The sequence below is a fragment of the Balaenoptera ricei genome, chromosome 19 (assembly GCF_028023285.1).
Source record: "Balaenoptera ricei isolate mBalRic1 chromosome 19, mBalRic1.hap2, whole genome shotgun sequence".
Taxonomy (NCBI): domain Eukaryota; kingdom Metazoa; phylum Chordata; class Mammalia; order Artiodactyla; family Balaenopteridae; genus Balaenoptera; species Balaenoptera ricei.
Window position 1 is genome coordinate 50,972,433 of NC_082657.1, and position 12,563 is coordinate 50,984,995.

At 38.5% G+C, this 12,563-nt stretch overlaps 2 protein-coding genes across 2 annotated transcripts in view; both read right to left on the reverse strand.

Annotated features, from left to right (window-relative positions):
- Window positions 1-12,563, reverse strand: part of GLG1 (golgi glycoprotein 1) — a 155,840-nt gene that overhangs the window by 94,352 nt on the left and 48,925 nt on the right. The gene's annotated exons all lie outside the window — the stretch shown is intronic.
- Window positions 707-1,680, reverse strand: LOC132353372 (nicotinamide/nicotinic acid mononucleotide adenylyltransferase 1). The gene has a single exon (XM_059904527.1). It carries the CDS (start codon window positions 1,628-1,630, stop codon window positions 785-787), a length of 846 nt encoding a protein of 281 aa, XP_059760510.1. The 5' UTR covers window positions 1,631-1,680; the 3' UTR covers window positions 707-784.

Sequence of the window (12,563 nt, forward strand, 5' to 3'; positions counted from 1 at the left end):
TACCTTTATTCAATCTGAAATTGAGTAAGAATTTCAAATCTATGTTCTAATTCTTATTTGGTGCAACTATGACATCACAGAGCAAGCAATGAAACATAATTTTTGGCTCCAAGTTATATCTATCCTGAAAATCTTCCTAAAAATATTAAAATCCTAATAAAATAAATTCTTGGTTGATCACAAACCTCCACAAGTCTCTGGCAAAAATTTTCTTCTTCAGATAACTTATATTTAAGGAAGTTCCTGGAAGGCAGTAATTACATCCTGTGCTACACAATACTAGGCACACACTGGCATTCTACAAATATTTGTTACTTGGTTGACAGCAATTCTATTTGATCTCTAAGCTTCCAAAGGCAGGCTGTCAATCACTGGGGTCACAATGAAATAAACAGCTTCTCCCAAACTTCTTCCTTTTTGGTCTATTTTTCAGGCCTTTCATTTTAACATCAATTCCCTAAGATACCCCCAAATTAAGACCAAAACTATGCAATGAATTTAAGCTGGACAGGACAAGAAATTATTAAATAAGGATGTCAAAGAGCACTTTTCTCAGAAAACCAAATCCACTATTCTGGATTCTTGACGGAATAGCACTAGGATGGAGAAGGAAAGGATGATCAAGAATTACATTTCTGGAAGAAATTTTTTTTTTTTTTTTTTTTTGTAACCTTTTAAACTTTAATTTATTAAAGAGGATCACAGTTCCTTCCCCCATTTACTAACACCCACACTGTTTCAAATTCCCAAAAGGGAAGTCCACAATACCATGCTGGAGAATTTCTTATGTGTCAGCTTCTGCAATTTTTCTCTGCAAAGGAGCTAGGATCACCCCAACATTCCTCTCCTCACTCTCGGAGCTATACAAACTATGCTTCTCAATATATTCCTGGACAAGGTCTGGTACCAAGTAGCGAATGCTCTGTCCCCTTCTGAGGGCTCGCCGGATCTTTGTGGATGAGATGTCATTGGTGATCCATTCATTCACCAGGTGAATGTTGTTCTGGTGTTTCCACAGCACGTCGGATTCATAGATGAATTTCTGAGCATCATTTCCAGCCCGAGTAACACATATAAGCCCATAGTCTCCCACGATTTTGGTGATATCCTCACCCTTCCACAGATTGGGCACACCAAAAGACTCCAAGAAATCTGCTCCACACAGCAACTTCACCTTTGGCACACCTTTTGTTTTTGTTTGCTCTAGTGATTTCTTTTGACTAAAATCTTGTCTTTGTTCAGCCCACTTCCGCTTCCGTCCAGGTCTTCCCAGTACAGGTGAGTTCTGCTGGTGATCACAGCTACTGGCCTCCAGCTTCTCTTGATGGTGTCTTAGCACCGTGGCAGTCTCTATCCAATCCTGTTGAAGACTTTCCCATGTATCAACTTCCAACCATTTTGAGTTCTTGGTGGCGAGTTGTGCCATGATAACTCGGTGATGGGCAGAGATGAGTCCTTTCTTCTTATATGCATCGCCGACGGGAGAAATTATGCCTTTGATAACTTCATATTTTCCTGTTCCATTCATGTAGTCCTTGGCCAGCTCAAACAGCCTGAGGTGCATATTGGTGATAGGATTAAAGGAACCACAAGCAAGGAGAACCACTTCTGTCTTCTCTGAGTTTTCCATGCTGAGAATTTGAAGTTGTCTATCTAAATGGAAAACTCTGACACCTCTCTTACTGTTCCAAAGGCAAATTTACCGAGGTTTTCGGTTCCACAGAAAGAAACAGAAAGAATGAAGGGGCAAGACTCCCTGTTCCAAACTTCAATGTGACCTAGCTTCAGGGACAGTTGTACCTGACCCTCAAAGACCCTAAGCAGTCCTGAGCTGACTCCACCACAGGCGGGTTTTCCTCTGCGCACCTTTAAAGGAATTCATCACCCTTATTCATTTAAATCCAATTCCCTCAGGAGAAACTGCTCATCCTTCAGGTGAAGCTTTTAGAAATGACTAAGGAAAAAATTTCATATGAATAAACACCAATGGATTAGATCTGGAGGAGAGACAGAGAGAGACAGAACTAAGAGCAAAAAATGATTATCTCCCTAGGACAACAAACAAAAATAATTCAAAAGGGAAGAGGAAGTAATGGGAAAGCCATCTCCTATATGGAAAGAAAAACCCCTTTCCTTAGCTTCTTAACAGTTGCTTAGAAAAGACATTCTTGCTAGCTTCTACTGAAGTCTAACAATTCATTTCTAATTCTATCCCGTGTTCCACTATGTTCTTCACAAAGTCCACTCAGTCTTTGTGATGAGGACCCTGAAAATCTAAGTCAACAAATGTTTTACATAAAATTTAAAATGCTCTTTATCCAACTAAAATTTGCTGCTAAATAAAATAGAAAGGAACTTTACTCTTTTGTAAAGCTATAAAACATTACTCTTTTATTTACTGACTGAACAGGAAACTGCCTCTACTTAATTGTGTCAAACCACTGCAAACAGACATTCAATTTGTTATGCGAGTACCAATTGTGTTTTGTGAGAAAACTGTAAATTATTCTTCTGTTCTATAGAAAATGGAAAACTTTACTTAGAGTATCTGGGAGTGGGGAGGTAAAAGCCAAAACAATCTCTGTTTTAGCCTTAATTTAAAAAAAAATTATAAGGGGAAATACAGATTGCTACATGCCTTAAGAAACATTGTAGGGACTTCCCTGGTGGTCCAGTGGCTAAGACTATGCACTCCCAATGCAGTGGGCCTGGGTTTGATCCCTGGTCAGGGAACTAGATCCCGCATGCTGCAACTAAAGATCCCGTGTGCCACAACTAAAGATCCCACATGCTGCAACTAAGGAGCCTGCATGCTGCAACTAAGGAGGCCACATGTTGCAACTAAGGAGCCCACATGCAGCAACGAAAAGCCCACACATGGCAAGGAAGATCCCATGTGCCACAACTAAGACCGGGTGCAGCATAAATAAATAAATAAATTTTTTTTTTTTTCTAAAAAAGAGGGGACTTCCCCGGTGGTGCAGTGGTTAAGAATCCGCCTGACAATGCAGGGGACACGGGTTCGATCCCTGGTGGGGGAAGATCCCACATGCCACAGAGCAACTAAGCCCTTGCACCACTACTACTGAGCCTGCACTCTAGAGCCTGCGATCCACAACTACTGAAGCCCATGCTCCACAACAAGAGAAGCCACCGCAATGAGAAGCCCGTGGACCGCAAAGAAGAATAGCCCCCACTCGCAGCAACTAGAGAAAGCCCGCGCACAGCAATAAAGACCCAACGCAGCCAAAAATAAATAAATAAATTTATTTATTTATTTATTTAGGAAAAAAGAAAAAAGAAACACTGTAGAATCCATTGATTCTTTAAATTATGTGTAACTTTTATTTAAAAAAACTTAAAGAAAAATTAAAATAAAATTATAATAAAATTAAAGAATTCTGAAACTTCTTAAAGATACCTTGTTACTAAGTGTGCTCAGTTTATTCTTGTGAATCTCAAAACTTAAAATGGGTGAAAATTTACTACACTTCCTGTTAAGGCCTGATCTTGCTTAGAATCTCTACAGATTCTTGACCCAAACCACATGGCATACTTATACTACCTAAACTCAGGTTGACTGTATTCAGTGTGTATGGTATTTAAAGGGTAATTTCAGAGTTGTAACTTATTGGATGTGGAAGTGAGGGAAAGAAGAATGAAGGATGATGGCTGCCCTACTTTACAAGTTGGGGAACAAAGTGGAAGGTGGTACCTTCCCTGAAAAGTGAAATTCAGGCCCAGCAGGCTTGTATTAGCAGGTACTGAGCTCAGTTTCACAGATGTTGAGACTGAGGTGCCTGTGGACATACCCTGCAGGTGTAGTTGGCAATATGTGTCTGGAGCTCAGGAAAGAGATTTAGGCTAGTGATAGAGATAGGGTAATCATCACATTTAGGTCAGAATGAAATCACCTAGGCTGAGCAAGAACAGAACCCTTGATAGAACATTCAAGCCCTTGACTGAGGAGGTGAGTGAAAAACAACAGTCTGATAGGGAAGCCACAGAGAAATGTTTTAAGAAGGTAATGGTCACATGCTGATGATTCCATTTATATAAAATGTCCCAAAATGCAGATTTTGAGACATAAAGTAGGTTAGTAGAGTCTAGGTAAAGGAATGAATGGGGATTAACTGTAAATGGGCACGAGACATATTTCTGGGGTGATAAAAATGTTCTAAAACTGATTTATGGTGATGATTACACCATTCAGTAAAGTTGCTAAAAATTAATGTAAACTTGAAATGAGTGGATTCTGTGATATGTAAAATACACTTCAATAAAGCTGTTAAAAAAAAGATCAGGTTGAGTATTGCATCTTCCACATTGTGATGTGGCTACTGTCCCTAGTGTGAGAAAATGTTTGCTGAGCTTTACAGTAAACAAAATTATACGCTCCTGCACCAAGCCAGCTGGAAACCCTTCCCATACATATCTAAGCATGTATTCTAATTTTAAAAAGAAAGAGAGATGTCTTATTTATTAAAGTTCAGGGCAACTCTCTTAAGTTCAGAAAGTAAAATTTTGTACACATGTACAGAAAGCGAAAGTATTATGTAATAAGGAGATGGTCAACTCCCAACAAGGTGCATTTGGAAATGTGAAGGGATATTTTTCTTTATCACACCAACCTGGGAGGGGGAGAAACAGTAGCATTTAGAGGGCAATGTTTTAACTGTCATTTACTGCTTTTAAAAACAGTAAATCAGAAATACATACTGGTCTTCACTTATACATAATAAAAGCAGCCTCAATGTTATTGGGTCAAACAGTTGTAAGAAGGCATTCAACTTTTTATATGAATATAAAAAATATAAAAAGAGGCTGAGTATACTAAATGTCCTTCAATGTATAGGACAGTACTACACAAGGAGAAATGATTCCTCCAAAATGCCAAAGGTATTCCTGCTGAAAAACACTGATTTAAACCACGTTCCTATCTAGTAACACCTCAAAATGTAAAATACCTGTAGATTCTTATTCTAGAAATTTAAATATAAGGCATATGCATTACTAACAAAACATTTCACCATACTCAAATTAAAAATATAATTTCCCAAAATTTTAACATTGAAAAATCGCACATGACTATTAGATGTTCAAATTTTAGAAATATTGTAAAATATTTAGAGATATTTTTCAGTTATTTGTCACTTAGCTTGAACCAGCCTTATAAATTTCTCTGAGCTTTAAGCACTTTTTTGACAGACCAGGCAATAACATTTATAAGCACCTCGCTGTAACACCAAAGTTTTATATTTTCCTTTGAGTCTTTAGAAATTTTAATTTCAGGAGCTGCCTCAAGATACAACCATAGTATACTGTATATCTTTTCAGTAAAGCATTATACTGTATTATAACCTGCTTATCTGTTTCTGGAGGGTGGAATTTTGTCTATTCCATATACACATTGCCCAATACAATTAACACAGTAAATGCTCAATAATATATGTTTCAAGAATAACTAAATAAAGTTATTGAAAACTACAGACATAATCTATATGATGAACAAAACTTTGCTGTGTGCCTTTATTTTCAGAAGAATTAGATAATTTTATACTGGAAAGCCTTAACAGTAATTTTATAAGGTAGAGAAATGTTTGGATGAAGGTTACAATGAACTAAATGGCTGCTCCAGCATAAAAAAGACAAAGAACAGGCAGCAGAGGGTGGTTATTTGGAAAACACTGTACACCTATTCAACAAAGGACAAAATACACAGAAGTGAGTAGAACAGCAATTATTCCCTCGTTCTGTCACATTCTAAACTCTTTCCATCACAGAGAACTACAACTTTCAGCCCATCTTCCTACACTTACACCAACACCTAAGATTAATATTTGCAAACCCTTTTCCTTCTGGGTGTTTGGTCAGGGGAGGGGGGTGAGCGAGAGAGGAGATAGCTGTGGAGGAGTACTAGCAGTTAAGGAGCACTAAAACACTTACTGACTGTATTCTAAAAGGTACATATTTTCGTTTCTTGCAGTAGTCATTCAAAAGCTTCTTTCTGAGGCTGGGTAGGAGATTCCATAAAGTTTTGAGTATGTATTTTCATAATGTGGTCAAATGTTAAAACTGGTAGGAAAGAGGGCTACAAGACTCAACTGATAGGATGTCCTGGAATCTTAATATATCCTGGTCAATATGTTGGCTTAAAAAGATAAGCATATGGGGAGCAGCGGCTCTGCTTCATGGCAGGCAACGTCTCCACAGGGTGTGGGTTTCCTAGTGGGACAGCAGTCACACCATATGGTGCTGCTTTTATTGGCATGGGCAGGACAGAAGCTGCCAAAAACTGAATGTGCTATTTTGGTCCATAAGACGTGATAAGTCCAAAATTTAAAACATAAGAATCTTTTAATTAAAAAAGATTTTTTAATTTTACAATTTCAAAAATATTGGACTTTTATAATTCAAGGCTCAATTGGGTAACAGCTCTCAGCCTTCGAAATAAGACAAAGATTCAAACAAAAGTCAAAAGATGGGGAATAAGCTTGGCAACAATTCTTTGAAAAAAAATTTTTTTAAAGATTTAAACAAAACTTCTCCATAGTTATACTATAAACATAAAGATGCTATGTATAGTAACAGCTTTTGGAATACTATGCTGTGATAACATCAAACAAGGGCAGTAGATGTGAGAAGCTGAAAGACGGTTCACCAATGGGATGGATTCTATATTTCTCTCTAACTACTTCTCCAAGTTTTTGCACAGTAACACACCTCCAACTTCTCAAATAAGCTGATCTAATGCTTGAAGTTAGGACAACCTTGGAAATATTCATGTTGAATCCACAGACAAACTATTTAACCCTTACAAACTCAGCCCTAGATTTGAGTAACTAGGTTCAAGATTCTAAAAACAACAACTTCAAATGCTATATTGAGGCTGGTAACATTAATTTCAGAAAAGCAATTTTTGAGAGCTTCCACACTTGTTTCAATGCTGGCCATTCCCCCACGCCTGCTCCTTTTCTGAGAATTAGGTTAATTATACGTAATAAAAATAGCTTTTAGTTTGGCCTGAGATGACAAGATAGGTTTTATGAACTGCCTTACATAAGGCAAGAAAAATTTTAAGGACTAGGTTAAATCTAAAATTATGAGAACTCCACTTTCCTGCCCATTCAATTCCTTGAACAACAATAAACACAAATTATCTAGATTAAGGTGAATCGTAAACTCAAATAACATTCACCTAAAGAGGGCTTTTGTCTGGGCAACCCAAATATGTAGGAATATTGATATAAGCTACTGTGATTCTCAAAGTACATCAATATCAGCATCTGCAAATTCTTGGACCTACTGAATCTATGTTGTAACCAGGCTTCAAAGTGATTTGATGCATGCTCGAGTTTAAGAACCACTGAAGTAATAACAGTACTTGGACTTTCGATATGAGAAAGACAAAGTATGCCAAATACAGATCACAACGGCTGAAAAGCAATCTAGCAACTTTGGTTTATTCTGTCATACTGGCTGTTGTAACTTCTTGAGAATATTAATGCCTAGAAGTTATAAATTAATCAGAGGACTATGACAGGATTATCTGAGAAATGCTTTTAGGGTTTTACAGAATTGTATCTTCTCATCCCTTCAAATGCTGTATCTTTTTTTTTTTTTTAATAAAAGAAAATACAACTTTAAAGTGTCAGTTCGTTGATTTGTGTGCACGTGTGTGTGTTCGGGGGCATAGGGGCTCACCTTCAGGTGTCATAGCAAAGGCTAATTTCAAATGAATGAGGTAAATCATGTACCAGGAGAATTACTGGGGAGAGAAAGGAGGAGGAAGAAGGGGAAGGCATCTTTTTAAAACTACTTTTTTTCACCTGCAGGCTCTTAAAAATTTTACCCATTCGTCCAAGTAGGCACAACAGAAGCTAGCCTAGAACAGGAAGTTAATTACAACTAAAAGAAAATGGCAAACACCTTTCCAGTTTTTCTTTTCTTACCAGTCCTATACCTATCCTCCTGAGGAGTTAAGTTTTAACCAAAGAAGTTTGAAGTGTGTATAGTTTAAGACACTGCTATGACCTAGTTTGGAGGAGTGGAAAATAGACTATATTTTCCACCAAAGATCACCGTCTTTTCCTTCAAATGTCTTGACTTGGAAGATATGAACTCCGTTAAGTTATAGGTCCTTTTGCTTAAGCCAGTGTTCAACCTCTGCTTTGGTTCTAAGTTCCTTTACCAGTTTTTTTTTTTTAATATTTTTTAATTTACTCATTCATTCATTCATTCATTTGGTTGTGCCAGGTCTTAGTTGTGGCAGGCAGGCTCCTTAGTTGTGGCTCGCCAGCTCCTTAGTTGCAGCAGGCAGGCTCCTTAATTGTGGCATGAGAACTCTTAGTTGTGGCATGCATGTGGGATCTACTTCCCTGACCAGGGATCGAACCCAGGACCCCTGAGGTCCCCAATGCCTCAGCAGCATTGGGAGCGCTGAGTCTTAACCACTGCACCACCAGGGAAGTCTCCCTTCACCAGTTTTGAAAACATTTTAGTGTAGTACAAACACTAACTTATACACTAAGGAATTAAACAAGGAGTGGAAGAAGACTTTGAAGAATAGCTGTCATTTGAGCTGGGCCTTGAAAGATGAGGGGGGAATTACAATAGATGAGAAGGAAGAGAGATTTCAGGCTTAGGGAACAATGTTCACTCCTTCACAAAGCCCAGGTAACTCTGAGGTAGGTGATGGAGACACAGTGCTGTACAAGACAGACAAGGGCACTCCCTTGTGGAGCTTTCATGTGAGAGGATGAGATAAACAATGAAAAAATAGGCAGACAACTAAAATAATGGCAAATTTTGTCGTGAAAGAAACTGGGGAATAAAGAATAACAGTGGAAATTTTTACTTTAGGTAAGGAGGGCAGGAAAAATTTCTCTGTGGAGATGTCATTTAAGCCTAGATCTAAACAGAGAGGATGTAGCTATGAACAAGTGGGTGGGGAAGGTGGGGGTGGATGGAGAGTATTCTAGGCAGAAGGAACATCATACTGGAAAGAGTCTGGCATGTTTTAGCAACTAAGGAGTGCAGGTATGGACAAAGCCCAGTGAAAAGTAAAGTGGCAGAAAATACATTCAAAAAGAAGTCAGGAAAGAATTTGGATTTTACTTGAAATGTAATGAGAAAGTGTTAAAAGAGTTTAATCACGGGATAGACGTGATCAAATTACTTTTGCAAAAGAGATGCTGTTTATTTATTATTTTTCTTTTTCTTTATTTTTTATTTTTTTGGCTGTGCCATGTGGCTTGCAGGATCTTAGTTCCCCGACCAGAGATTGAACCCAGGCTGACGGCAGTGAAAGTGCAAAGTCCTAACCACTGGACTGCCAGGGAATTCCCTATTTATTATTTTTTAATAAAATTCTTTTTAAAAATAAACTTCGAGGTATACTTTGGGTAAATATCTAAGGCTGGAATTTCTGGATATGTTAAGTGTATGTTGAAATATAAGAAAATTTGCTACTATGTATAAAATAAATAAGCTACAAGGATATATTGTACAGCTCAGGGGATACAGCCAATATTTTATAATAATTTTAAATGGAGTATAATCTACATAAATTGTGAATCACTATGTTGTACACCTGAAACTAATATAATATTGTAAATCAACTGTACCTCGATAAAAAAAAAATTTTTTTTAATTCAAACAGTTCTCCAAAGTGGTTACACCAAATTAGAACCCACCCCACTAGCAATGCATGAGAGTTCTAGTTGCTCCACCTCTTTGCCAACAATTGCTCATGTTTTTAATTTTAGCCATTCTAGTGGATAGTAAGTGGTATCTCATGGTTTTAATTTGCACTTCCTTGATGACTAATGATATACAGAGTTTTTCTAAGTGATAAGTGGCCACTAACATCACTTTTTTGTAAAGCATTGTTCAAATCTTTTTATTTTTAAAAATTGAGTTTACTATTATTGAATTTTAAGACTTCTTGATTTATTCTAGACACGTCATATGATGGATATATGTTTTACAAGTATTTTCTCCTAGTCTGTGGTTGCCATTTCGTTTTCTGATAGTGCTTTTTATTTTTTTTATTTTTATTTTTTTCAATTTTATTTATTTTTGGCTGTGTTGGGTCTTGCTGCTGCGCACAGGCTTTCTCTAATTGCGGCGAGCAGGGGCTACTCTTCATCGCGATGCGTGGGCTTCTCATTACAGTGGCTTCTCTTGTTGCAGAGTATGGGCTCTAGGCGCATGGGCTTCAGTAGTTGCAGCACACAGGCTCAGCAGCTGTGCCTCGCAGGCTCTAGAGAGCAGGCTCAGTAGTTGTGGCGCACGGGCTTAGTTGCTCCGCGGCATGTGGGATCTTCCCGGACCAGGGCTCAAACCCGTGTCCCCTTCATTGGCAGGTGGATTCCTAACCACTGCACCACCAGGGAAGTCCCGATGGTGCTTTTTAAAGAGCAGAAATTTTAATTTTTATGTTATCAAATTTATCCATTTTTTCTTTTTATAGTTAGTGCTTTTATGTCTTAAGAAATCTTTGCCTACTCCGAGCTGATGAATATTCTGTATCTTCTTCTAGAATTTTTATTTTTAGCTTGTAAAAAAAAAAGAGAGAGCAGGCCCAAAATGGCCCCACATCAGCAAATCAAGACTTAATACCTAACCTAACTGCAGTTTCAGTCTTTACCAGGAATGTAACCTTTAACCAGTCAATCTGATTAATTACTGGTCAGCACTAGTGAGGTAATCTGCCCGAGACCCCTTCTGTCCCCCAAAGGAAGGTGACCTTGCCTGAAACAACACACTCTTTGCTAGAAATTTCCTTTTTCTGTCCCCTTTCACCTATAAAAGCCACCCATTTTGTATAGCTCTTCAGAGCTCCTTTCTATTTGCTAGATGGGATGCTGCCCTATTCATGAATCACTGAATAAGGCCAGTAAGATCTTTACATTTTTACTCAGTCCAATTTTGTTTAACAAGCTTTTAAATTTATATCTATGATCCATTTCAAGTTATTTTTTGTGAAGGTGTGATGTAAGGCTGAAGTTAATTTTTTTCCCTTATAAACACAACAGATTCCTCAACAAACTGTGCTTGAATAACTATCCTTTCCTTTTTGATTGGCATCTTTGTTGAAAATCATTTGATCATGTAGGCAGATAGGGTATAGGATCCCCGGAGGAAAAGAACCAGATACAGCCTTTTCTGACATAAAAGAAGCCATTTTAGGCCTAAGCCATTTTGTAATCTAAGCCAGGCCACAATGCTTGCCCTTAACAGGTCTCAGCAATTAATGATCCTAAGTGAACAAAGGAATGCAGGAACAGAGGAAAAGCAGTCAAGAAACAATAGTTCAGGGACTTCCTTGGTGGCGTAGTGGTTAAGACTGTGCACTCCCAATGCAGGGGGCCTGGGTTCCATCCCTCGACAGGGAACTAGATCCCACATGCATATCGAAACTAAGAGTTTGCATGCCACAACTAAGGAGCCCACGTGCGGCAACTAAGGAGCCCACGAGCCGCAACTAAGGAGCCTACCTGCCACAACTAAGACCCGGCACAACCAAATAAAGAAATATTAAAAAAAAGAAAGAAACAATAGTTCAGCAATAAAACAGAGTCCTAGTTCCTTCTTAAGGGATATAAATGACAATCTGATACATATCTTTGAGCTGTTCAACAGGAACTAAGGTCCCATCCAGGTGGAGAATGGCAACTACATGCTAAGAACCCCAGACTGGCCAGAACCTAAGGAATTATAACGTTGACCTTTTCTGACCCTCATGACTTTAATCAGCTAAAGCTTGGACTCAACCTCTGCCTCAGTTCTATGCTGAATTCTCCTCTGTTCAAGCCCCTTCATGAATATGCATGTACCCTTAGCTTAAAACTTCCCCAGTTTTGCTATTCAGGGAGACACTGCTTTGGGAAAGATCTCCCGTGTTCTCCTCCTTACTTGTTGCAAGTAACAAATCCTTCCTTCTCCCAGTCTTTGGCTTGGTTGTATCTTTTGGCTCAACACCCACCAAGAGGTGAAATCAGTTTTCAGGTAACAATCAGGCATATGTGGACCTATTTATCAACTTTCTATTCTGAACTACTGAATAGACAGTATTTTAGGCTTGGGGGCCATATATTGTCTCTGTTATACTCAATTTGGTAACTAGATCAAAAGCAGCCCTAGGGAATACGTAAACAAATAGGTTTAGCCTTGTTTCACTAAAACTTTACTTACAAAACACACAGCCATTTTGTGAACCCCAGGTTTATAAGTTTATCTTTCTGACAATACCATACTTTTTTTTTTTTAATTTTTTATTTAATTTTTTTTTTGGGCTGTGTTGGGGTCTTCGTTGCTGCGTGCGGGCTTTCTCTAGTTGTGGCGAGCGGGGGCTACTCTTCATTGCAGTGCGCGGGCTTCTCATTGCGGTGGCTTCTCTTGTTGCAGAGCATGGGCTCTAGGTGCACAGGCTCAGTAGTTGTGGCACATGGGCTTAGTTGATCCGCGGCATGTGGGATCTTCCTGGACCAGGGCTCGAACCCGTGTCCCCTGCATTGGCAGGCGGATTCTTAACCACTGCACCACAAGGGAAGCCCTAC

What these genes read in the sequence shown, in the direction of transcription:
- LOC132353372 (XM_059904527.1), bottom strand. Translation starts at nt 1,630, where the DNA reads ATGGAAAACTCAGAGAAGACAGAAGTGGTTCTCCTTGCTTGTGGTTCC.